The 27,852-nt window shown below is 41.0% G+C and overlaps 1 protein-coding gene across 1 annotated transcript in view; it reads right to left on the bottom strand.

The window, feature by feature from the left end:
* The window catches only part of RPTOR (regulatory associated protein of MTOR complex 1), a 438,767-nt gene that overhangs the window by 21,773 nt on the left and 389,142 nt on the right, over positions 1-27,852 (bottom strand). The window contains exons 30-32 of the mRNA XM_083354435.1: positions 13,739-13,845; positions 1,582-1,709; positions 411-497 (exon numbers count right to left, since the gene is read on the bottom strand). Of these exons, the coding sequence (XP_083210561.1) occupies positions 411-497; positions 1,582-1,709; positions 13,739-13,845 (322 nt within the window). The remainder of the gene's footprint in view (positions 1-410; positions 498-1,581; positions 1,710-13,738; positions 13,846-27,852) is intronic.

Raw genomic sequence — 27,852 nt, 5'->3', positions numbered from 1 at the left:
AAATGGGCTAAAACTGGCTTCACAACTTTCTCCTATAGCAACAGAAATTTTGGCTTCAGTTGTGGTCTTACGTCGAGGACTACCTGTAACATGGCTCTCCAATCTTAGATAAGACCAATGGTTAACTGCAGAGTTGTATAATTTTGTCAATTACTTTGAGTATAGTTTGTCCTAATCTTCTTTAAAAGCCATTGTTCTAAGAAACAAGGCTCTTCTTTTGCCATTCCAGTTTTGAATCACGAGTTAATTGGTGGACAGAAATGCCAAAGTAAAGAGCTCAAACCTCACTGCTGTTTAAATACTGGAGACAGCTTTTCAAACAAGAGTGCCCAAAGTAATGTTTTGGCGGGAAAATGTCACATAAATATTCAGAGGTTCTTGTTCCTTTTCATTTACTCCATTTTTTTTACCTGACACTCATGATGTTGCCTTCAGGATGTTTCTGCAAATATGCCTTCACCACCCAAGCTGTGTGCTCTCGATAGGTCATCACGCGGCTACAAGTGAAAGGAGAGAGTCTGAAAATAAGATCTGGAGAAAACCCCGAAGCTGCTACAAGGAGAACCATCTGCTTCCTGGGATGGCTTGGCCACAGAAGTGAAGGTGTAAGCCACTGAATGAGAGCTGGCACATTAAGGCACTCCTCTTCCTGCAGCTCCTTATTTCAACAGGTACTCTTGCTATGTCTTGGGCTTGATAGGTGCAGCAAAGGAGAAAATGGATAGGCAGCAATCACGCCTTGCATGCATGTGATTTGAAGCCTGCCTTGTACAATAAAGAGATAGGAGCTTATCTGTAATTTAATGCCAGCAGTAATTCCATCACACATTTATTTCAGGCAAGGGAAAAATCTACAGAACACTGCCCTATCTTTTATGTTAACAATAATATAGTTTGGTTAAAAAAACTGCGCCCATAGCATTTGTTTCTAGGTCCGTCCTTCCTTCCTTCCTTCCTTCCTTCCTTCCTTCCTTCCTTCCTTCCTTCCTTCCTTCCCTTTCCCTCCCATCCATCAAATAGGAAGGCCTACGTCAGGGGTGTCAAACTCAATTTCATTGAGGGCCGCATCAGCATTGCGGTTGCCCTTAGGGGGCCGGGTGGGTGTGGCCAGGGTGGGCGTGGCCTATTGGGTGGGTGTGGCTAGAGTGCGTATGGCCTACTGGATGGGCATGGCCAGCTCTACATTGTTGGCATCAAGGGTGTCTATGGGGGCCTGGGCAGGAGTGGGACAGATCTGGGGGTCTCTGGAGGAAGGAGGGTCTCTGGGCCAGGGCCAAGGCAGTGGGGGCCGTTCCCTCAGTGTTTCCAGGATGGCTTTGCGGGCCGCATAAAACCACTTCGTGGGCCAGATCCGGCCCACGGGCCTTGTGTTTGACATGTCTGGCCTACGTTGTTAAAATTCACCCAAGCTTAAGATATATATGGGAAGGGAGAAGAGAAAAATCATCTTTGCAATTGATGGTAATCTGGGGAACATTGCTGGGGCAAGTGCTCCTACTTCATGCATAGCCACCTGAGCCAACCAGTCAGAACACATATAAGCTTTCCTTGCTGTTGTGAGGAATGAGGTGGCTGTCTTACCATTCACTCAGAGCCATCCGTCGATCATAAACCCGAATGGAGCCATCGCCAAGCCCTGCTACAATGAGCGAACGATGAGAATCACAGGACAGACTGGTGACACAGCTGTCAGCCCCCGTGGGAATATCCTAAAACATTAAAATAGCAATTCAAAACTGAAAACTTGCTGGCCATATATTTTATTTAGTTCAAAAAGCATAGGCTGTCTCTTAAAGCAAATGCAAACATGCAAATTCACAAAATAAAAATATCGTAGCTAAACCACATCTTAAGTATAGCATCATGATGAAAGTATTTTAAAAAGAGGCAGAGCATAACGTAGGATTTAACTCCCATTTTAAACTTGACAAATCTTGAGTGGAATAGAATTCACACATGAGGGATAACTGCTAATGTAATTGTTCTTATTAATGGTACAATATTGTATTAATTACTGTAATGCAACATTAGGGCCTCAGATATTACTCTTTCTGTGTGGATACACTAATAGGTGTTAGCAATTCTTCAAACAATTCAGTCCTAGACTCTTTATAAATTTAAAGGTCAATACACGCGTTCTGTTTGGGTCTTGAAATGCAACCAGTAGAATTGGTAAAATATGTATGTCAAATGTTTCAGGCACTTAAACAATAAAGTGGTCAATAATTTGTACCAGTTGATGTTTCCAAATTATTTTAAAAGATAATCCACAGAGCACATTAGATTAATTCAGCCTAGATGCCACGTCTTTATACTTAGAATAGAATAGAGTTGGAAGGGACCTTGAAGGTCTTCTAGTCCAGCCCCCTGCTCAAGCAGGAGAACCTATACGATCTCAGACAAGTGACTGTCCAGCCTCTTCTTAAAAATCTCCAGTGATGGAGCACCCACAATTTCTGAGGGCACGCTGTTCCACTGGTTAATTGTCCTCACTGTCAGGGAGTTTCTCCTTAATTCCAGGTTGCTTCTCTCTTTGATCAGTTTCCAACCATTGTTTCTTGTCCTGCCCTCTGGTGCTTTGGAGAATAACATGACCCCCTCTTCTTTGTGGCAACTGGAACACTGCTGTCATGTCTCCCCTGTTTCTTCTTTTCCTTAGACTAGCCAAACCCAAGTCCTGCAGCCATTCTTCGTATGTTTTAGTCTCCAGGCCTTTGATCATCCTAGTTGCTCTTCTCTGTATTCCCTCCAAACTCTCAACATCCTTTTTGTGATATGGTGACCAAAACTGGCTGCAGTATTCCAGGTGTGGTCTTACTAGGGTTTTATAAAGCAGTACTAATACTTTGTGTGATCTTAATTCTAGGCCTCTGTTTATACAACCCAGGATTATATTAGCTTTTTTGGCTACTGCTTCACACTGCTGGCTCATAGTCAAGTCATTGTCCACTAGGACTCCAAGGTCCCTCTCACAATTACTGTTTTTCAGCCAGTAATTTGTACTTGTACCTTTGATTTTTCCTGCCTAAATGTAAAATTGTGCTTTTCTCCACATTTAAACTCATTTTGTTGGATAGGGCTCATTGTTCAAGTTTGTCAAGATCTTTTTGGATCCTGAGTTTGTCTTCTGGGGTGTTAGATACTTCTGCTAGTTTAGTGTCATTTGCAAATTTGATGAGTTCCCCTTCAGTTCCCTCATGTAAGTCATTTATGAAGATATTGAAGAGTACTGGGGCTAAGACGGAACCACTGCTTACTTCTCTCCATGTGGATGTTGTGCCATTGAGGACAGTTTGCCAGCCAGCTACAGATCCATCTGGGGTGATATTGTCTATTCCACCTTTTTCTAGCTTACCAAGGAGTAGGTTGTGGTCTACTTTATCAAATGCCTTACTGAAATTTAAGTATACTACATCCACAGCATTTTGCTGCTCTATTAATTTAGTCACTTTATCAAAGAATGAAATAAGATTGGTTTGGCAGGATCTGTTTTTAACAAACCCATGCTGGCTACTAGTTATAACTTTGTTTGCTTCTAGTTTTTCCCAATCTCTTTTTTGATTATCTTTTCTAGGATCTTCCAAGGTATTCATTTTAAACTGATTGGTCTGTAATTTCCTGGGTCCGTTTTTCCCCCTTTCTTGAAGATGGGAACCACATCAGCCCTTTTCCAATCCTCAGTTATTTCCCCGCTGCTCCAGGATTTTTGAAAGATATGGTGCAATCGTTCTGAGATAACATCTGCCAGCTCCTTCAGAACTGTGGGATGTAGTCTGTCATGTCCCGATGATTTATATTTGTCAAGGTCAGATAGGTGTTCTCTTACCGTTTTCTTGCTTATTTTAATGTTTCTTTCTAGTTTGTCTTTTGCAGTGTTTTTTTGGGGGGGTATGTTGGACATCTTTTTATGTAAAGACTGATGCAAAGGATGAGTTAAGCAGCTCTGCTTTCTCCCTGTTGCCTGTTACTTCCTTGCCATCCTCTCTCTTTAGTGGACCTACAGTTTCCTTAACTTTTTTCATATTGTTAATATGTTGGAAGAAACTTTTTTTTATTATCCTTGATTTCTGCTGCAAGTCTTTGTTTATTCTGCTTTCCTGATTTCATCTTTGCATGTTCTGGCTGTCTGCTGATAATCGGCCTTAGTTATGTGCCCCTCTTTCCATTTTTTGTACTTGTCCCTTTTGTCTTTCAGTTTGTCAGATCTGGTTGCTTCTCGAATTTCTTGTTTTTGTTTTTCAGTGGTATTATGCTGGTATGGGCTTTTATAATCACATTTTTCAGAATTTCCCATGCTTCTTGGATTGTTTTCCCCTTTAGGATTTTCATCCATGGAATCTTTCCTAGGTTATCTCTGAGTTTGTTAAAATTGGCTCTTTTGAAGTTTAAGACAATGGTTGGATTGTTTACTATTGCTAGTGTTTTCATTACATTAAATTCCAGTATGATATGGACATTTTCACCCAAGGTTCCGGCAACCTCAACTCCCTCTATCACTTCTTCTTGATTAGTAAGGATTAGGTCCAGTATAGTTTTACATCTAGTTCCCTCCTCCACCTTTCGGATGACAAAGTTGTCGGCTAGGTTGGTTAAGGAATCTGTTTGATCTCTTGCTTGCTGCAGAGTTTGTCTCCCAGCTGATATCTGGATAGTTGAAGTCTCCCATTACTACTGTGATATGCTTCTTACATACATTTGTTAACTCATTGGCAAAGAGTTCATCTATTTCTTCTGATTGGTTGGGTAGCCACTAATGGCAATGTCACTTTCCCCCCCTTTTATACTGACCCACTTGTGGGTATGTATGTATGTTTGTACACATACATACACATATGTATGGTTTATAATTCTTGTCAGTTTAAATCAAGCAGTTTGGCCCCATATTTTAAACTACTGAGAGTTATTTAATACATATAATGTGAAGAAAATGTAATTTTCCACATGTATCTAGGGAGGAAGTGGGGGGGAAAGCAATGACACAGGCATCCATTTAAATTCAGGAGGTAACCTTAAAAATCTCAGTGTACTACTCTGTATCTCCTTTTTAGTTTTGCCTTTCCCAGACATATGCCAGAGCATCTTGTCTAAAAATATATTTTCCATATGTTAATAGTACTATTTGGAGACCATCCCAAGTCACTCCACCTTATACTACATGGAGCACAATACAGATCTTCACTGTATGATTCTCATATTGCCCTCATATCTTATCAATTGTGGTGGAATTTTATAAGCAAATGCACAACCATGGTTTGATACAGGGAAAAGATGATTCAATTTGATTTAAAGGTACCTATATATAGTGGCTACCGCAGTAAGCTGGACCTGTTTTCATTATTATTTCTGACATTTTCAACAGCCAGACAATGATAGATCCCACGTTTTACCCAGTAATTGCACCATGGACATGCCCAGCATCCGGCTGAGTCAGCTGAACCTTGAGAATGCTCAATTTGCCTTCCCACACAAACTTCACCATGCTAGACATATATCACTCTGTCTGTCTCTCTGTGTGTGTGTGTGTGTGTGTGTGTGTGTGTGTTTATGTATTTGTAGATTTAACCTCACTTTAGCAATCCTAATGGTTTCCGCATTGCTAATTGATGGTAGCTATCAAGGAATTAAGCACTGATCTGAGGATGGGAAAGGTATGAGCGAGCCTGCACTTAATAGGGGAGGAAATAATTACTTTGCAGAAAAGATTATAGTGCTGAGAAAGAGGGGGGAAAATAAAAATAACCCAAGCTTGATTTTGTTTAGTTAGGATAGGACAGAGAGAGATATAGACCAGGTCTCAAGAACCTGTTAGTCTGTCTTGCTGCAATAAACACCCCTGGAATCTCTGATGTGCACCTGCAAATGCACATAAAATTAAAGCGCCACACATGGCCCTGAGGTCCAAAAGAATTGTTCATGCCTGCCACAGGGGGTATTCCAGCAACTGGGGTTCTAGGCAAGTCATACAATTCCTTTTTTATCATCCTGACATCCCTAAATTCAGCAATCCCAAATATAACAGCAGATCTAGGGAGATTTTGTTTTCGAAAAGGAGTAAATATTCACTTTTAATTTTTTCTTCAACATCTGGTGCCCTATGGAACTTGGTGTCCTATTAGGTGACTGTTTTATTAACCAATATGGACAGGTCATCCTCGATATGGCCTGTTTTGGGGAGTGGAAGGTACCCACATTATAGACTTCTCAGAATTTAGAAAAAAGGGGTTTGAAAAATATTACAGGGCTGGAACATTCTCCTGTATCAGGAAAGCAAGAAGCAACCTTCCCAGGCTGCTTCAAATACAAACATCCAGCTTCAAGATTCTGCAACCTATCCCCCTTTTTAATACAGTAAATCTGATTAAAAAGGCTCAGAATCTAGCCTTTTGTGGTTCTGAGTGGCTGTTATGGGTTTAACAGTGTCGGTACAAATCAGGCTTCCTCATTATTTTCTTTTTGCTGATTAATAACATCTTTCTCATTTACTATAACTTTCCAAATTTATGCTGACTACACAATTATCTTTTTTTCTTATTTGTGTCATGTGCCTTTGTTATTTAAGTATGCATTTGTCTTGGGCAATTTTTAATTGGAAAGGTAGATTACCTGCTAATACAATTTGTTACCCACTTCCACTGGAGACAGTAAAAGAGTTCAAAAACAGGTGCTTTAGACTGTTTTCCCCTGAAGTATCTGCCATAACGAGCATCTTAGTGCTGTGGGACTCTTTTGGTTTTTACGAGCACTGTCATTTTACCTTAGTGCAGTTTACCGAGTTATTGCTGATGGCCTCTTTTACAGAAGCAAACTTGTAATTCAGATCCAGGCAAAATTAATGCACAGCATAACAAAACAAAATCAAAAGATGCTGCAGGGGTATTCTACAAATTGCTTTACGGCCCATGGTCTTTGTTCTGACAACGACATTGGGATTACATCCAAGATATAAAACCATGCACAAATATGTGAAAGTGAGATTATGACTCTACATTTTTGTTTTGAGGCACTTGTGTTAACAAAAGGACTTTAATGCAGTGGCGTAGCGTGGGTTGTCAGCACCCAGGGCAAGCACCCGGCCGCTGCACTGTCCCTCCCCCAGATAGTCTCTCGCTCTCTCTCCGCACCGCACCACACCACACGCCTGGCACCCCCCCTCCACAGTGGGCGGCGACCCGGCGGCTCGGATCGGATTCGCACAGCCAGCACTGCAGTGAGAGAGAGTGAGTGAGCCAGGCAGGGGCAGAGAGCTGCGAGTGCGAGTGCGCCCCCCCAGATGTTGCGCCCGGCCCCCCCTGCACCCCCCACGCTACGCCACTGCTTTAATATGAGAAGACTTCAGAATCTATCAGTTTCTTTGTATGTGTACTCAGACAGCGGCTCACACATTCAGTGGCCCAGTCCTGCCTGGCAATAAATAGGGAAAACAGGTCTTCATTTCAAAGGCATGAGCTTAATAAAAATCTTGTAAGTCAAATAAATGTCTTGGAGATGTCCTTTTTTTCCCCCACTCAGTTTTGCTCCACGGCAGTTATACACACTATATGGAAAGGCAGGACAGAAAGTTAAAGGCAATTTAAAGCACAACTTTTCTCGGAGAGTAATAAATCTACAGTTGCTCAATGCACAGCTAACAACAAAGTGGCATAAGAAGGAAACCTAACCATAGTGGAAGAGTAGATGGAGCATCTTACAGGAAGTTTTATTTATTTATTTATTATTGGGACTTATATGCCGCCCTATCTCCCGAAGGACTCAGGGCGGCTAGCAACAATAACGTACAATAAATACAGAAGTTAAAATAAAAATTTAAATTAAAGGCCCCTGTAGAATAAATAAAAATTAAAATTAAAATAAATTAAAAATTAGAGTTAAAAATTAAAAACATCCTTTTCTCCCCCCCCGACTAAAATAGCGGAGTTATTTTATTTAGGAAGATATCAGTAGTGAAAAAGGTACCTGTCCAAGAAAAAAGCCTGTTTGACAGTCACCGTTTCTTGAGCCTTACAGAGTGACTGATGACCTGCTAAGGTGGCAGAAAGACTAAAGATGATCTTACAGGCATATATATTCATGAAGACCAATCTGGCTTTCTGCCAAAAAGACAGCTAGGAGATAACATGAGGACTATTTTAAGTATCACTGAATATTAACAATACCATAACGACAAACAGGCAGCTCTAATGTTCTTAGATGCGGAGAAGGCCTTTGCAATCTAAACTGGGTTTTTATGTTTAAAGAAATGGACTTTGGAGAAAACTTTATTCAAGGAATCAAGGTTGATTGTACATCACAGCAGGCAAAAACAGTTATCAATGGTGACTTAACTAATTCATGTGAAATTCAAAAGGGTCCGAGATAAGGATGCTCCTTGTCTCCTCTGTTTATATTTGTGCTGGAAGTTTTGAACAGACATGTTAGGTAAGATGATAAAATAATGGGTATAAACATCAAGACAGAAGTTTATAAATTGAGGGCATTTGCTGATGATTTGGTTATATTCCTGCAAGACCAAAAAATAAGATAGAATATTTGATGAGGAAATTAAATGTGTTGGGGCCTTTAGCAGGTTTTAAAATAAGTAAACAGAAAACAACAATGTCGATTTAAGAATATATCATCTCAGGATTGTGATATATTGATTAAAAAGTCTGGTTTTAAGGTTGAGAAAAAGGTGAAATATTGGGGGTGTTATGTTGACAAACACAAATACCAAACTGTTTCAAAATAATTATGTGCCTCTCTGGAATGATATTAAAAAAGATTGGCAGAGATGGGACAAATTACATTTATCACTGGGTAGAGTTTCTGTAATTAAGATGAATGTTTTACCAAAGATGCTTCTGTTTCAGACATTACCAATACTTGCAACTGACACTCCATTTAAACAATGGCAGAGGGATATTTCCAAGTTTATATGGCAAGGCAAGAAACCAAGAATTAGATGTAAGTTAGCAGAGATGACTAAACTGACTGTTCTGATCAAAGAAAAGAATATAAGCACTTTTGTTTCTACTTGGAAACCGCTTCTGGACTTTGTGCTTGAGGTGGAAAAAAATGATACTGTGATTTTGGGTTTTACTGATTAGATTGATTTGTTGTTATAAAGATGGCTAGTTTATACTATTATAGAAAAGTAAAAAGTTGATGTTTGATGTCAATGCCTTATTTTACTGCAACAAGAGGGAGTTGGAAGTCAATGCCTTTTTTTACTTTCTCCCCACACATCTCTTTTTCTCTTCCCCTTGCCTTTGTTTCTACTACTTGCTTTTGTATTTTCATATTTTATACTATAAGCTAATAAAGAATAAATACGTGATGACCTGACAAGGTGAGTCACTTCCAGTGATAGCCCTCCAAAGAGAACTGTGGCTGCTGCCGATTTTTTCTATTTCACCATGACTGCATGGTACTTTACAGGATTACAGGAGTATATAAAGGATATTGAACTCCAAAGTCCCTTATTTCCTCCAGAAAGAAGAAAAGGACTTTCCCAGAAAACATTTTGCTTCACTCTGTCAGGCTCCAAACTTTGGAGTAAGTACTTTTATAATGCTTTATGACTTCTTCCAGGTGAGAAATGTTCTTCTTGCTTTTATGAGTATTTTTTTTAAAAAAAGGTAAGTAAGAAACAGGGATGCGGTGGCTCAGTGGGTTAGGACGCTGAGCTTGTCGATCAGAAGGTCGGCAGTTTGGCGGGTCGAATCCTGAGTGCCGCGTAACAGAGTGAGCGCCTGTTACTCGTCCCAGCTTCTGCCAACCTAGCAGTTCGAAAGCACGTAAAAATGCAAGTAGGAAATAGGGACCACTACGGTGGGAAGGTAACAGCGTTCCGTGCGCCTTTGGCATCTAGTCATGCCGGCCACATGACCACGGAGACGTCCTCGGACAAGCGCTGGCTGTTCGGCTTTGAAACGGAGATGAGCACCGGCCCCTAGAGTCGGAAACGACTAGCACGCATGTGCGAGGGAACCTCTACCTTTACCTTTAAGAAACAGGTGCAAGGCCTTGATTAAGGGCAGAGGAGAATCTGGAAGTCTTAATGGACTGCTGGAAGAATTTGAGCTTCATATGTTGCTGTTCTGCAGAAAAAGACTTGCAAAGAAACTCAGGGCTATGTTTTTTTTCTTCTTTTTTTCCAAGATAGAATAACTTTGAAAAGTAATAAATGCAAAGAGCAAAGCAGGGATATTGTTGGAAAGACACTCCACAATGTTAATCTAAAGCTGGAGCAATTTTTCCCCACTGCAGACAAAAGAATTGCTTGGAATAATAAGAGCACAGCTGTTAAGAAAGAAAAACAAGTTTTACAGTTAAGCAACCACAGAACTGAGCAATAATCAGATCCAGCTCTGCAGAATGGTGCTTAGCTAATTTAACACCTCCTTTCTATTTTTAATCACTGCTATATTTGTTATTTACTCAATTAAAAATATTTAACAGTTTGCTGGAGACAACTACCAAGGGACGGCTAGTTTTCTACTGAGATGCTAGAGTTGCATGGAGGGTTTCTTTCAGGACAAAGGCTATGAGTTCCTAATCAAGAAACACCTCCACGCACGCACGCACCCACCCACCCACCCACCCCACACATACACCATCTTAGAGTGTTGGGAAGTAACCGCAGTGCTGTTTATGAAATACTCTTATTCTAGATTGGAATCACAATTAGAATCCTATCCAGAACATGACAGGTCAATCAGAATCATTGGTCCAAAGGTGTTACAGGAAGAAATACCTAGGTGAGTCAGCAAATGTGTAGGTTACAGGGAAAGTAACATTGCCCAGGGGAGAGGGCTTACTGCTATAGTCTGCTACCTACTCCATTCTTCACCCGCTATAGCGGATAGGGGTTCACAACTCAAATATATGTTCTTATATGAAAGTTATCTGTCAATCTGCAGTGCCGTGAGAGGGAAAGATAAAATTTTCTATAAGAGAAATCATGAAGAAAAGCAGCATCTTCTAAGCAGACCTTATATGAAAGTGGCATAAACTATCTGTCTGTCTGTCTGTCTGTCTGTCTGTCTGTCTGTCTGTCTATATCTATCTATCTATCTATCTATCTATCTATCTATCTATCTATCTATCTATCATCTATCTATCTATCTATCTATCTATCTATCTATCTATCTATCTATCTATCTATCTATCTATCTATCTATCTATTTAAATTTATATGCTTCCTATCCAGAGGAGGAGACACAAAAGCTTAACCTCTGTTGCGCTTTGTCTTTGCCGAAAGAAAGGAAGCTAGAAGGAATCACCTTCTCTTCCCACAATATAGACAACTCAGGAACAAGAAGACTCTTATCTATGGACTCTTCTGGCTTAGCCATACAGCCGTGCTACTTCCTATTAGCTTTCTGGACAAAACTATCTACTTACTTTGTAGAAGCAGACCACAACCCTTAACAAAACACCTGGTAAGTCAGCTGAGGTACAGAATAATTCAAACAAGAATTAATAGGCACTAAATAGTTTAAACAAATGAAGAACATTCATTTTTCATGGTCATCATAACAAATAGCCTGATAATGAATTGCAGGTGTTAATTTTGGTACCCGCATTTTATAGATATAAATCTGTGGGTTAGCAACTGGGTACAGGCATTTCCACTTGATTTCTACAATTCTGCTCTGCCAGATGCTGCTGAATGATTCAGGATTGCGCTTATGAAGCACTGTATGAAGTGATTTGTATAATTAACAATCGTCCTCATTTAAAATATTTTCATCGTCCTGATTTCTGACATTTTCTACTTTATAGAGATTAAATTATATTTGAAAATAATTAAGATTAGCATGGCATTAGTTAAACTGCATTGCTGGGTCAAAGTGTCATAATTACTACCAGCCAGATAGAATAAATTTCCAAAACCTTCATAAATCACACTTTATATCTGCCAGTTTTCCAGGAAGCAACAGTAGACTGAAGACGGTTCTTTGTAAAGTGGCGCAAACACCATCCAATGAAGGGCTCACTTCCTTGGAATTCCTCTCTGGAGCAAGAACCGCCCACAAATGTTCCACTCAGAGGTTCCCCATGAGGAGATCATAAGACATTGGTCTGCCGTGGGCCTTAGAGTTTGAGGGCCGGGGCTAAGCCGCACTTTTGGTGCCTTCAGATGGATGCTTCCTCTCTTAACCACCTTAGGAAATTGCTTGTTAATGGCTTTTTGATTGTTAAGGATCTTCAGAAGAGCAAGTTTCATTACATTGGGTGAGTTTCCTTCTATCCTTGATGGAAAATGCAGAATTGACTTGGGAGGCCGGTGTGTGGTGTAGTTGGTTCACATGGTATGGTAGGATGGAGGGTTTGTTGTCACTGTGTGTTGGGGGGTGAGAGCACGGGGGGAGGCTCAGCTAATCTCAATGTACACATGTTGTACTTTGACAATAAAGGTTTATTATAAAGGTTTATTATTAAAATGTTTCATGCACATTTAAGGACTTTAAAAAGTTTTTTTTGGGGGGGATAAACAGCAAAAAGGTAACTAGAATATTGTGCAGAAGAGTAGCACAACCTGGGAGAAGAGTTAAAATAGGGATCAGTCTAGACTCTCTACTTGTGGGACATTATGTGAAGGGATTAGAAATCAAACTTTTTTAAAGTTAGCAGAAGGAATATAAAGTGAATTTATTTGATTAAGGTTAAAATATACATGTTATTATTCATGTATAAGATTCATGTTACATAAGCTATTATAGCTCTTAATAAACTTCTATTAGAAATGAAAAGATAATTCATTTATTAATAAGACATGAGATATGGGAAGAAGACATATGTTAGTGAAATATTAGAGAATATGATAAATTACTATTGTTATTTGTACTTATCTGGAGGGAGAAAGGAGTAATTTCTTTATATAGTTTTATTTTTTATTATATTTTTTCTCTCTGTACTTTTTCTTTTTTATATTATTGGCTTGTATTCATTTTTATCTTTTATTTATTTATCAGTCATACTTATATAGTCACCCATCTCCTAAGAGATGCTTCTGAGTCGTATACAACAGCAAACAAATATTTGTAAACTTTAATAAAAATATTATTTTAAAAAGTGACTATAGTTTATTTCTTGCAGTAGCTTACACAGAAACGTGTATATCTGAAGAAAAGATTTGGTTTTATGGCAATTGATGTAAAAAGGTCTATTTTTTGCAAAGGTGAGGAATAGGGTAGTGTGGATAATGAAATGTTAAGAATATCAAGGTGTTTGCAAGGCCCAGTTTCTGCCATGCCACGGACCGGTGCCAGTCCACGGACCGGGGTTGGGGACCCCTGGCCTAGGCATCCCATCAATGGGCAGAGATTCACCGAACTGACCCCTGCTGACCTTCCCGTGTTTTGCAGCCTCTGAGCATTCTCAGTTAGGAGGGAGGTGGTACTACTCCAGGGGCTAATGATAAAAGGAAAGAAACAGTAGTAACAGCTGCTAGTAGTCAGGCCAAGGTGGATGGGTATGCTGTATGTGGAAAAGTGTGTGCTTCTTAGCCATGTACACTCAATCTACACAGGCAATGATAATGTTTCAAGAAGCACTGAGAGTAGAGGTGATAATTGCCTGAGGTTTGGTATCACAGGCACAGGCAACCAGGTACATCCCATTTGTAACTTCCAACTCTGAGCAGATATACTGAGCAGATAACATGGAACAGCTTTTCTTCATATACTTCTCATGCTTTTATAATACTGAAAAAAGGTCACAAACTGTTTTGATGAAAAAGATATACTGGGGTTACCTGCACTTTCATTTCTCGATCTGTATCCCAGATTCGGATAATGCGCACATCTCCGGAAGTCATGAGAAGTCCGGTTTCTTGTTCCCAATCCACCACCATTCCTGCTCCTGGGAAAAGACAAAGCACAGCACACGTTATTTTTTTATAAATATGCAGAGCCAAAGAGAGTTAACACTCCTATATATCTGGTTCCCAGTTCTGAATTCTGCTAGAATTATAAATGGCTGCTCTGAAAATCCTATGGAAAAACAAGTGGATTCCTGGATCTGGGCAAATAAAAATGGATCTACAATAAGCATCATCTGCTTCTTTTAAATTTCCCTCATTCGATTTCAACTGTGGTGTAGTAGGAATGGTAAATGAGATATCAAACAAAGCCTGCTGACAATTTAAGTCAGACTGTATCTCATTTCAGATATAAAGATTTGCACCAATGTAGGCAAGAAAGAGAACAAAGCCCTAAAATGAGTATGTTGTCAAAAGGAAAACTGAGGAGCTGCAGTGTGGCGAAGGAAAGAAGGGAAAGGAAAGCGGGTCCAAAATTAGAGCAAGAATATTTGACAAGCCTTCCTTGTTTTGCTAGGCGAATGAGATAGCAACAACATTTTCTATTTTCCATATGAGCTATTGACAAAGATTAAACCAGGGAATAATGCAAACAATCAAAGAGAAACCAAATGTTTCCTCATTTTTCTCCCTTAGGGGTCCTACAAGATGCTAGTCTTTTAAATAATAATACCTATTTCCAAGCTACTTTGCATGTCATTTTAAAATAAAAGTTAAGTTGTTTTTATTTTATTTGTGCCTCTGAGTCAGTGTTGATCCCTGGGATCTGCTCAGACTAACCTCTGCAGTTTTGTTGGCAAGGTTTTGGAAATGGTTTGCCATTACCTTTTTCTTAGCACCTGGGACAGGATGAGAACTCACAATCTGGTTTTTAGCCTGCTGTCTCAACCGCTACACTCAGCTGGCTCAAATAAAAAGTAAACCCTGCATTTAAACTGGTCAAAACTCTTTTGCCAAAGTTCACTCTTTTTCAGTTGAACCTAGCCAGTCACTAATTCAACAGAACTGACCTCTGTCCTAATTCAACAGAACAGAACTGACAGAACAGAACCTGGCATACTGAACGTTTATGTCAGGGCTTTTCAACCAGTGGTACAGGTACCACCTGTGGTACACTGGCACCTGGCAGGTGGTACGTGACCATCCTAGAAAAGTGGTAGTGGGGGAGGAGAATGAGCTGAACCGGTGGCAGCACTGCACAAGCCTGAGTGAGAGACGGCTGGAGCTGCAGGGCTGTCAGGGCTCAGTGGAAGCGCCAGGATCAGCGCCAGGCTCCAGCTGGAGCTCGGCGCTGATCCTGACACTTCTGAGCCCAGAAGACGTGCCAATCAGCTGGAATGTTGCAGCATCTCCAGGGTCTTGTGATTTACATTCAGATGCTTGGCAACTGATTCATATTTATGATGGCCACAGTGTCCCAGGGTCATGTGAAGTGACCAAAACCTGCTGCAACCACCCAGCAGACGGGAGGAATAAAAACCAAACACACCCCCATCCCACCCCCACTGCCAATCCTCAACAGAAATGCTCACAACAATGAAAACCTCGGACAGGAGGAAGAGCGCCACCAGGCAGGTGTCTTGCTCGGCTGTTGCTTTGGGGAAATTTTTTCAGTGCCATTGTAACTTCGAACAGTCACTAAGCGAACTGTTGTAAGTCGAGGACTACTTGTACTGTACTTCATCACTTTTCCTTTTTTTGGGTCATCAAGTTTTTGACACCTTGTTAGGTGACTGGTGGTACTCGGATGTTGCCATGTCCTAGGTGGTACAATGGGTGAGAAGGTTGAAAAACCTTCTATCTATAGAACTATCCATATTCATTTATTTGTCCAGCTTGAATTTGGGGGGGGGGAATTTGAGCTCTAGGTTCATGTTGGCATAGTAAACCTTACTTTATAGTTTACACTCCTGGTGCACAGGGAAATGTAAAGGCTTGCTAATGAGTAAATTCTATTTCTGAGGTTGCTGTAATACTGAATATCATAGAATATCTTTTAGTTCCTGGTTGAATGCTATGACTCAGAGCATGAGTGGATTCTCAGGCATCAACCTTTTTCGCTTTCAAGGAAACATAAAGCTCAGAGATATTGCACACAGTTCTAAAAAAATGTATTTTGCAGAAGGGATAATACTCCAAAATCCACATCCAAATCAAATTTAGACAAATTGGCCTAGCTAGAAAAAAAGAACCTAGAACATTTACAAATAAAAGTAACTGAAATAATCGTATCATAGTTACGATTAAACACGTGTCAATTAAGAACATAAGTCTGGAGAAAAGTGTTCTATGGTGGCATAGGAATGCTACAAGGATTTCTTTTCCACCTTTTTGGTACTACCTAGGCTGCTATTACACGTAGGTTCACTGGTGAGGCTTTTGTCCTAGGTAATGGGTTTATTTTTCCTCACTGAGAGTAAATGTTGAAAAGCAAGCATGAGCCAGCATCACCAAGGATACCCAGGGCATCTGCATTATATGCAATAGCAGCCATGAACCTGGAAAAATGAGAAAGTTTTCAATGACTTTGACCTCATTGTATGCTGCTCAAATATACTGCTGTGGGGAATCTACCATCTTTTGTTCCCTGGTGGAAAAGCCTCCAACAGATTATTCATATGTCGTATTGTCTAATATTGTCAAAGAGATATGCATGGACTTGATATTACAGCGTGCAGATACATGGTTCAAAGCACAGGAGAAATGGGTGCCTTGCATTAGTACAACATCCTTCTTGTTTCTAACCAACAAAATCCAAGGGAATCTGAGTTTCCATTCCCATACCTAGGTAAGCTTCTTGGCAGGGAAATCAGGCTGTCATTAAAAAAAGGGCTTTGGAAGAGGAGACGATTCATAATGGTCTCTTCTGCAATTCTACAACACAGAAGCCTCCTGTTAATTTCTCCGTCACATCCACCAGGACATTTTCAGAAAGGCAATGCAAAACACTAGCTATGGTTGGGATTCCCCCTCACAGCAAGAAAAGGCCCACGTTTCTTGTCAGAAAATCAAATCAGACTCTGGTATTTGCCAACTGTGACACCTGAAACGGCTCCCAAATGTATAGTGTAGTGGGGAAGAGTAGAAATCAGAGTGAAATAATACAATGGGATTATTTTATGCCAGTGCCACTAGAACACTGAACTGATATAATAAATGGCAAAGAAATGCAGTCTATCTTTCTTTGAATTACATGTCATTCTAAAGATTATAAAGAAAATGCATCTTTCTGTCCTGCTTCCTTTCAGTCTGTAGCCAGAGCCATCACTAACACTGGGATATTTTGTTATAGACAATTGTGCAAATGAAGACCTTTGATTTGCTCCTGACAGCTTTTTGAACCTAATAGAAGAAATAGAACTGAGGGGAAAGGAAAGGACAAGTTAAATTGACAGTTTAGATCTCTATCTGGACACCCAAATTGATTATTCCTTTAGCTTCCCTGGCAGCACTGAAGAATGCAAGAGATCTGAAGCGAGTATGAAGCTAATACTTTGAATGATAAGCATTTTCTAAACAGTGTGTGTTCGCCATCTTGTTTATGGTCTGCCTGACAAAGTAAATCCAGCAGGATCAGGCTGGATGGGGGCTTGTTCAGTTTTAGCAAGGAGCACTCTGTTAAGTAATGCGAAATATGCTAGCTTTTCCATCATTCCCATTTAGGGGAAGGCTCCTTTACATTTGCAATTGTAGTCCAGTCTGCAAATACTTAGGAGTCTATGGTTGTTTTTGCATGAATGTATAAGCAAATTAAATGAATAAAATATTAGCAGAGGTGAGAGTAAGGAACTTGCCAACCTATCCCATTTCTAGATGCAGGAGATTTTGATAAAGGATGAAATTCAATGAAATTCCTCAGAGTATTATGCTCCCTCATAACCAACCTTGCTACTCTCCTCTGAGTTGTATGAAAGATGTCAGCACAACCTTTATCTTGCAGACTCACAGAAATCTGAGAAAGCAGAGATAGACAATGCTCTTTTGCAGTTCAGTTCCTCGTAAGATACTGGGGCTGGCAATGCTACAGAGGGTTGCTGCCTAAATAAGACTTCGGTTAGTTTTAGCCTGATGCTGAATCAACATCCTCCTATTGTAGCACTCCTTCTATATCAGGAATGACATCGATTCTGTTTGGAATATAACTTAAATTCTTCTGCTTAGACAGCACTTTCTATCTTGATTATTAGACTTTATATGACCAAAGTGGGCTTTCTAAGATGCTTCTGGTTACCCTGATGAATATTAATCAAGACAAAATGAATATGGTGCCACAGTATACTAGAGTTTGTTCTTGTCAAACTGCATGTAGCATAGAGCAGGGCTTTTCAACCTTTTCACCCATTGTACCACTTTTAGGATATGGCAAATCCAAGAATCACCACTCGCCTAGCAAGGTGTCAAAAACTTGAAGACCAAAAAAAAAAGAGAAAAAAAGTGATGAAGTACAGGTAGTCCTCGACTTACAACAGTTCACTTACTGACTGTTCAAACTTACAATGGCACTGAAAAAAGTGCCCCCCAAGCCACAGCTGAGCAAGACACCTGCCTGCCCGCCTGGCGGCGCTCTTCCTCCTGTCCGAAGTTTTTATTTCCCCCCCCTCTGCTGGGTGGTTGCAGCAGGTTTTGGTCACTTCATATGACCCTGGGACACTGTGACCGTCATAAATATGAATCAGTTGCCAAGCATCTGAATGTAAATCACAAGATCCTGGAGATGCTGCAACATTCGAGTTGATCGGCGCTTCTTCTGGGCTCAGCAGAAGCACCAGGATCAGTGCTGAGCTCCAGCTGGAGCCTGACGCTGATCCTGGCACTTCCGCTGAGCCGACAGCCCTGCAGCTCCAGCCATCTCTCGCTCAGGCTTGTGCGGTGCTGCCACCGGTTCAGCTCATTCTCCTCCCCCGCTACCACTTTTCTCGGATGGTCGCGTACCACCTGCCAGGTGCCAATGTACCACAGGTGGTACCTGTACCACTGATTGAAAAGCCCTGGCATTGAGGGTCCTTTCTAGAGTATCTAGAAGTGACTATAATTATGCTTTTCTAAGAGCCTTCATCAATCTGCGGAACCATTCTGGTCCCTTCTCTTTACAGAAATGATGTATGATGTTTTTATTCTGTCATTTATCTTCCTGACTTTGACAATAATTAAATGAAAATCTACTCCTGCTGAAGCCTCACTTTCTCTGTCTGTAAAATGGGATTTATAAAGCAATTATTTCTCTCCTGTGAGATGGGTAGCACATAAATAAATGTTCATGAACAAACACTGTTGAGAAAAAGTCTTCTCTTGCAAAACATATTGGTGTGTAAAAAACTATTTGAAAAAAGCACATAAAAAACAAATGCCTATGCAAATATAAAACATTGCATATTTCTGGAAACTTGAGAATAGTTATTTTTATCTTTTTTTAAAAATAAAAGAAGCAAAGATCCAAACTCAGGGGTTACACTAAAAATGTAACAGACCATGAACAAAATGCATGTCTATATTTGCATTTAGTTCTGTTTTTTTATATCCTTCCCCAGTTTTATCCTTTGTCGGTAGTGTGTTCTGGATTCTTAATTGCTTTTTTTTCATGGTGAGCAACAGAAACCACAAGGGGAAAAACTCTAAATGCAACAAATGACTAGAAGAAAAAAATAATTCTCAGACATGGCTTACATTTATTATATCCCACTGTGTTTCTGAAAGCAAATCTCTTTCTTAGTTAGGGTCCTTCAACAAGCTGCACGGGAAACTGTTTGACTTTCTCATTTTTCAGTCAGACCATCTTACTTTATAAAGAAGATACTGAAGGGAGAAGCCCTGAGGAGGACTAGCAAAATCTAGATACCCAACATGGCAACACAGAACCAGAGGTCTTGGCATTGCTGCACTACTTGCTAGCAGTCACCTATCAGATATGAAGTACTAGACTAGCAGGTCTAGTACTTCATATCTGACAGAACCAATTAAAAGAATCTTCTTCTTCTATATAGCATGGGTGTCAAACCTGCAGGGTCACGTAATGTGTCGCCACGTAGCGCAACTTTTCCCCCCCTTGCCGGAGCTGGGATAGGCACGGCTTCCATGTGACACATCCAGCCCGTGGGCCGGCAGTTTGACACCCCTATTCTATAGATCCTCAAATGACCAAAGGGAAGGAATCCTGATTTTCTTGAAATGTGCTGAAGCATAAATGCAGCCCATTTTTAATGGTTACTCTCCTGATAATTTGCTACTAAATTAGCAAATAAGATAATGCTATCCTTCTACTGTTACAGGATCTTCTGGATTGGTGGCAGGGAATGGGAGTGGGTGACAGTGTGTTTCGGTGGATATCCTCATTTTTCTGCAGCTGGTTCCAGTCAGGGTAAGAGGGTGGCCGTGAGAGGTTGAACCTGAAGCCTGTGATTTGTGGGTGCCACAGGTGCCAACATTTTCATGTCCTGGTATATTATCTATGAGGCTACTAGGAGAGGTCATCATCAATATGCCAATTATATTCAATTGTTCAACATGACCTCTGGCCAGCCAAGCAATGATATCCACATTTGTATTATTGCTGCAGCATCTGGAAGTCTGTATAGGGCAGAATAGATTCAAACTCAGGTCTAGCAAGGCTGGGTAGCTGTGGGTTCCTGGGCCGTCTTATTCTGGGGACCTTCCATGTCTTGCAATGCCCCACTAAGGCCTGGTGTGCAAGTGGCAGCTGAGTCCACGAAGGTCTTTGCACTCGTGCAGTTTGTATGCCAGCTGCATCCTTCCCTGGACTGGGAGGCCCTCCTTAGAGTTACCCCTGTTTTAGTTGCCTCGAGGGTGGAATGCTGCCATGTGCTGTACAGAAACTGCCCCTGAAAACCACGTCAAAGCTTCAGCTGGTCCAGAATACAATGGCATGAGCAATGATAGGCAAACCTCACTAGCTTTCGCTTCACCTTCCATTGTGTATTGAGTTATGAGAATAACCCTGAGGAAGAAACGGAAGAGCTGCAGCCAAGGCAAGACCAAATAAGAGAAATCTGAGCCCAGAGCAGGAATGGAATCAGAGGAAGCATCTCAGACTGGATCTTCCCTTGTTCTCTTTAGGATAAAGGCAGGGAAGGGGAAATATACTCAGAGTGGCAAGATTCTGTCACTGCGACCCTACAATAAAAGTAGTTTTGGTAATTGTAATTCGGCATTCAGATCTGGTCTACCTCAGAAAGCTGACATCTCAGGAATAGTGTCCTAGTGGGGAGTCATATGATCCCCAACCTTTACACCTTTAAATGAGCCTTAATTGACTGGGCTTCTCTTTAAGCCTTGAATTACTGTGCGGTCAGACCCCTTTATGTCAGGTGGTGTTTTGTGGATTTCCTCCCTCTGGGCACAACACTTCTTCAACAGTTTTTATTTTGCAGTTGCAAGAACCATTTTAGAATCAGGAGGCCTCGAAAAGTGAGAGATAAATAAATCAACGCTTTAGTTTTAACAGAATGTACCATAGCACTGGCTTCTTAGAAGACACAGTTCCAGGCACAGCAGCCTCTTTCTGACAAGTAGTGAGCAGCCGGGCTGTCTTTTAGTCCCTTGATGAAACAGAAGACCCTCCAGTACCACAGCCTGATCAATTTCTGCATCATTCACCACCAGAGGGAGCCACATGCTAAGAGCCAGGATGGCACAGTCTCCCTCCAGCCTTAAAAGGACTGCAAGGGATTAAAAACCTCTCACAAGAGATGTTTAGATGTTATTTTTGCAAAGTCACCTACAAGACATTGAAAGTACCCATAGATAAGTATTCCCTAATTACAAAGCATATATAGAAGACTGTGAAATTATAATAAAGAGAAAACTGCCCACAACCAGGAGCCAGGTGGCCACTTCAGGGCAAACTAATATTTATTTAAGGAGGTCAGAGATGTCTAGTGGTTTTTAAATAGGAAAGTGTAACACTATTGACTCGCGTTCACTTCTCAAGTTTCTTATACCTTGAGGATGAGTACGTTACTGACCTCTGATTTATTTTTTTTTAGTTAAAAAAGGAAATACAAACTTTTGGTGGGATGCTAGTGTAAGATAGACAAGTCAGCAAGATGTTTTGCTGACCTCCTTCAGAGCCTTTTGAAACTATGTTTTTGCATGCAACTTATCCTTGAACAATTAGTTTGCTCCTTTTTTCCCCCCAAGGTCTAGATTCTTCTGTTAGAGACAAAACTTTTGGTTTGTTTATTTGTATCCTGCATTTATTATCTTTACAAAGAACTCAGGGTGGCAAACATCCAACACACCTTCCTTCTATTTTCCCCACAGTAAAACCCTGTGTGGTAGGTTGGGCTGAAAAAGAGTGACTGACCCAAGGTCGCCCAGTTGTCTTTCATCGCTAGGGTGAGACTAGAACTCATGATCTCCCTGTTTTTAGTCTGGTGCCTTAACCACCAGATCCAACTGGCTCTCCTTGAACGCACTCCCAATATTCAGACAGCAAGATTTAAATACACAAAGATGCATCCATCATTGGTATGAGTACAGAGTTCAGTACAGTACAGAGAATAGAGACTGTGACACTCTTCTCTGCTTCCATGATTGTGCTCTTTTATAAACTTTTCATATATAGGGACGCGGTGGCTCAGTGGGTTAGGACGCTGAGCTTGTTGATCAGAAGGTCAGCAGTTTGGCGGGTCGAATCCCGAGTGCCGCGTAACAGAGTGAGCGCCTGTTACTCGTCCTAGCTTCTGCCAACCTAGCAGTTCGAAAGCACGTAAAAATGCAAGTAGAAAAATAGGGACCACTATGGTGGGAAGGTAACAGCGTTCCGTGCGCCTTTGGCGTCTAGTCATGCCGGCCACATGACCACGGAGACGTCCTCAGACAAGCGCTGGCTGTTCGGCTTTGAAACAGAGATGAGCACCGGCCCCTAGAGTTGGAAACAACTAGCACGCATGTGCGGGGGAACCTTTACCTTTACCTTTACCTTTATATATATATAATTCGATCCTGACCGGTTCAAGGTTGACTCAGCTTTCCATCCTTCTGAGGTTGGTAAAATGAAGACCCAGATTGTTAGGGGCAATTATGCTGACTCTGTAAACAGCTTAAAGAGGGTTGTAAAGCACTGTGAAGCGGTATATAAGTCTAAGAGCTATTGCTATTGCTAAATACAGGTAGTCCTCGACTTACAACAATTCATTTAGTGACCACTCCAAGGTACAACGGCACTAAAAAAAGTTTTCAGAGTTAAAATTCAGGCGCTTGGCAAGTGACTCGTATTTATGACAGTTGCAGTGACCCTGGATCATGTGATCCCCTTTTGCAACCTTCTTACAAGCTAAGTCACTGAGGAAACCAGATTCACTTATCAATCCTGTTATTAACTTAACAACTTCAGTGATTCACTTAACAACTGTGGCAAGAAAGGTTGTAAAATGGCACAAAACTCACTTAATGTGTAAAATTAGTGCAGGTTTGCATCCCACCAGGCTCAAGGTTGACTCAGCCTTCCATCCTTCCGAGGCAGGTAAAATGAGGACCCAGATTGTTGGGGGCAATTAAGCTGACTTTGTAATAATGCCGCTTGGGGTGTGTGTGAAAGCCCTAAGAAGCAGGCATATACATCGAATAAAGGCTACTGCTAAGCTTGTAAGCCGCCCTGAGTCTTCGGAGAAGGGCGGGATATAAATAGAATTAAAATAAAATATAAATAAATAAAATAAAAACAGAAATTTTGGGCTCAGTTGTGATCTTAAGTTGAGGACTACCCATATACCCCTGTTGAGGACCACGAAGCCTATCCCTTCCTTTCCCAGTGGGAGCCATCTCTCCCTATTTGAAAGACACAAAAGGGGGAGACAGGCCTATTTGTTCTGCCAGAAAGTCTTTCTGTACTAATTCCGTAATGTAAGAACAATGCTAGTGCTGTCTTGTGCAAATGTATCCTTGAAAAGAACCCAAATATAACCATGTGAAGGCTGTTTCTTTAAATGTAACTGAATATAATGGCAACTCAAGTCTCTGATTCTGGTCTTTAACAAAGGAGAGAGTGCCAATTGTCCTGCTCCAATTACAGAGCCCCCCCCTCTTTACTGTAGGTGATTCCCAAACTGTATTGTTTTCTATGGATAGTGTTGTAGGTTTTATTGCTGGTTTGCTTTTGGACTGCAGCTACTCATGCTATATGAAATTTATTATTTATGGCTTTTGATTTTATCATGATGTAAACCACCTTGGAAATCAAAGAAAAGGCAAAGCAATGATATTCTACAAACATACATCACCCTGGAATCCTCTGGAGCTCAAGTGATCTAACATGTTATGTTGGGATGATTAGATACCCATGAGCGACACTGCTGGGGGTGCCGTGGTAGGATATCAATCTTAAAATCAACAAAGGAAGAAAATAAAATATTGAACCTTACAACAGGAAAAAGAAGAATGAAGGCAGGAAAATTCAACAATTTTTCTTATATTGCCAAAAACTCATTTCAGAAACTAATTTTCAGGTTTTATCAGTTAATGTATGCAGAATGACCCCATTGTTTGATTCACCTGGATAGTTTCACAAAAAATATATTTTTCATCTGTTGTTTGTGAACACAACCATATGAATATCAATCTGCTTTGGGATGGAAGACAAAGAAGAAAATATCATGAAAATACTAAGGCAGTGATAATTCACTAATGTTGCGAGCTGGATTTGAGTGTTGGAAAAAACATAAAAGTGGGTTATGCATTCAAAAATAAACACACACTTTAGAATTTGAAATGTGCTCTCACATTTCTCGTAGGGAAATCTGATACTGCCACCGCACCCTGTATTGTGAGAAAAATCTGCTCATGGAATCTATTACGGTGGCTCGGTGGTACAGTGGTCAGAATGCAGTATTGCAAGTTAACTCTCCCCACACACCAGGAGTTCGATCCTAACAGGCTCAAGGTTGACTCAGCCTTCCATCCTTCCAAGGTGGGTAAAATGGGGACCCAGATTGTCTGGGGCAATATGCTGGCATTTGTAAACCGCTCAGAGACTACTATACTATGGGACAGTATATAAGTCTAAGTGCTAATACGCTATTGCTATTATCAGATCCTGGTCCTGAAAACCCAAACTTTGTTACAGCAATAATCATCTTCTGAAAGCATCATATATGGTTAAATAAGTTTGGGAGCAAAAAACTTTCTCCAGAATACAGATTTACAAAATGTTTCAGTCCACTTTCTTCATGCAAGAAGTAACAATACTGCTTGAAGTACTATGATATACAACATAGGCACTGTTGGGTTCTTGGTGCTCTCCAAGCTTGGTTGTTTTCTTTCAGACATTTCATTACCAAACTAGGTAACTTCATGTCAACAAGGAGAACCTTCTATGATGATCCGTGCAGGATGCAGAAAAATTTCAGTACAGGGGGCCTGACTTCATGAATGACTGCTTTCAAAAGGAATACCATTCAGATTCCCTCATCCTGCAAAAATAATTGCTAGAATTCTATCATGGTCTAATCAGCATTTGGATTAGTTGTATGCATGGGGCCACAACAAAGCCTCAGTCCCAATTATGCAGAGCTGATCTTTTATACACAGTTTCTCTTGATTGCTGCACCTTAGGGCATGTCTCTGTTTTTGTTTTCAGGTAACAGGGAGAAAGGTAGATTATCTCATTCTTCATTAGATCCTAAAAAATGCCCTTCCAAAAAATACTCTTCTCATCCCAAGTTATCACTTACACGACAAAAAAAGGGTATCTAGGGTCTCAGAATTGCAGCCCTCTTCACTGTTTTCTAGTCTCATTGTCTCTCCTCTTGTAAGATACCAAACAGTCATGATTTCCATCAGCTTTTTTGACCCTATATCATGCCTGGAGGCCTTGTCCTTGAGGTAATCAGAAGAGCTTCTTGGAGTTAAATGGAAAGAAAGGGGTTTGGTGCCATTAGGCCTCTGTGATCCTGGCTCATCATAGGTGTTGGATTGCTGAGCTGTTCTTCCAGCTCTGTGTAGAGCAGGGGTGTCAAACTCAATTTCATTGAGGGCCGCATCAGCATTGCAGTTGCCCTCAGGGGGCCGGGTGGGTGTGGCCTGGGTGGGTGTGGCCTACTGGGTGGGTGTGGCCAGAGTGGGTGTGGCCTACTGGGTGGGCGTGGCCAGCTCTACCTCGTTCGCATCAAGGGTACCTATGGGGGCCTGGGCAGGAGTGGGACAGATCTGAGGGTCTCTGGCAGAAGGAGGGTCTCTGGGCCAGGGCCGAGGCAGTGGGGGCCGTTCCCTCACTGTTTCCGGGATGGCTTTGCGGGCCACATGAAACCACTTCGCGGGCCGGATCTGGCCCCCGGGCCTTGTGTTTGACATGTCTGGTGTAGAGCAACTTAAATTGTAACATTCCGTTTTTTTTTTTTAGCTCTGCAGGATTTTTTTTTTCCAGGTGGTTGCTTTCCTACTAGTGGGAAAGGTTCTGTCATTCCCTGCCTCTTGATACTGTGGCTTTCTCCTTTTCCTATTAGTTTTGTAGTTAGTGACTTGGTTTCTTTCTTACTTTTCTGCTGCAGAAGCCAAGGACACATCAGGCAGGGACACAGGTAAAATGCCAGCTGGGGGCTGATTTGGGCACTTCCTTTTGGGGTAACTAGAGGAAGTGGTGGTCAGCTCATTTGGTGCTGCACAGAGCACGTATGTGGGCTTTTGGACTGATAAGAGCATTTGAGAAATGTTTAATAACAACCCCACCAACACCACATATGTAGTGCTATCTCTTCCTTTCCTTTATTTTTTTATTTTTTGTATCAGGGCATATATGGATTGCTTGCACACTAGGGGCAGGCGTTGATCACAGTCATGATTTCCATCAACTTATTTGACCCTGTATCTTCTGCCTGGAGGCCTTGTCCTTGAGGTAATCAGTTGCATTAGATTATCTCAAAAATTCTCAGAGCTCTGTGCCACTGTGGTTTGTGTTAGATGTGAGAATAAAAAAGTTAGGAAACAGATTTAGACACTGATTTTACAGACTAGAACTGGGATTTAAATGGAGTACTGCTGTATTTTGGCCATGACGTAGGGTTGACTGGAGCCTGGAATATTAGAATAATGATTGTGACTTAGCACAGCATAAGACACAGCAGAAAGAAAATGTACTTTTGTATTTATTAATCTCATTTACTGTGGTAGTACGTAATATGCAAAGTTACTCTGAAAACCAGCCTTAGATAGAAGACCAAAGATGGGCAAGTTCCAAAGAGTTCAACAGGTCTCCTAGCTTGATAGCTTGATGCTGAATAAAAACCATCTATCTATGAGCTCCTGGCTGATGGCTACTGCCTGAGTATTATTAGTATTGATTCTCAATGGTGGTTGCATTAAGCTGGTCTGATACTCAATGTATCAAAGGGGAAGTCATTTCCATCTTCCAGCTTGCTAATTACAACCCTGTCAATAAGCCAGCGAGAAGGGCCTAAAATGACTGCATTAATTCTGTACACTCATTCCAAAGAATCAACCAAAGTATATAGGTCCCCATGACCAAGTCACAAGGCACAAAGCCACTTTTGTTCTGACAGTCACTGCTGACATATCTCGGCTCTTATCATCGAGGGAATACAAGTATTCATAATTCATGAAACACCTCAGAAGTTTACATCAGCTCTTCTGACACTTACCATATATATCACATCCTGTTGTGCCAGCCATTGATGCCTACCTTAAAATCTAAAGCAGCAGGGGAAGATTTCAAGTCCCACACCACTACCGACCCCCCCCCCAATTCTTAAATACAGATTTTACCAGGAGTCAAAAACCAGATTTCTGTTTTCTGGACATTTACATTACAAAGGAGGAAACCCATTTTCTATATTACAACATGAAAGTCAAAGCCATCATACATTTGTACGTAGTGTTAAAATCGGAGCAAAGGAAATATTCATCACAAACATTTTGAAAAATGAGACTTGTGCAACCCCAAATACCTCCTGAAAAACAGAAGAACAGAGATAGGGTGGGAAGAATGTATATATAGATCTTGAGCTTTGGGGCCCTGTGTTTGAATAATGTGGCAACAATTTCCCAATTTCACTTTTTGTTAATAAGCTGACTCCCAA

This window comes from Vipera ursinii, assembly GCF_947247035.1.
Source record: "Vipera ursinii genome assembly, chromosome: 2".
Lineage (NCBI taxonomy): Eukaryota > Metazoa > Chordata > Lepidosauria > Squamata > Viperidae > Vipera > Vipera ursinii.
This window is presented reverse-complemented; position numbering and strand designations above follow the sequence as displayed.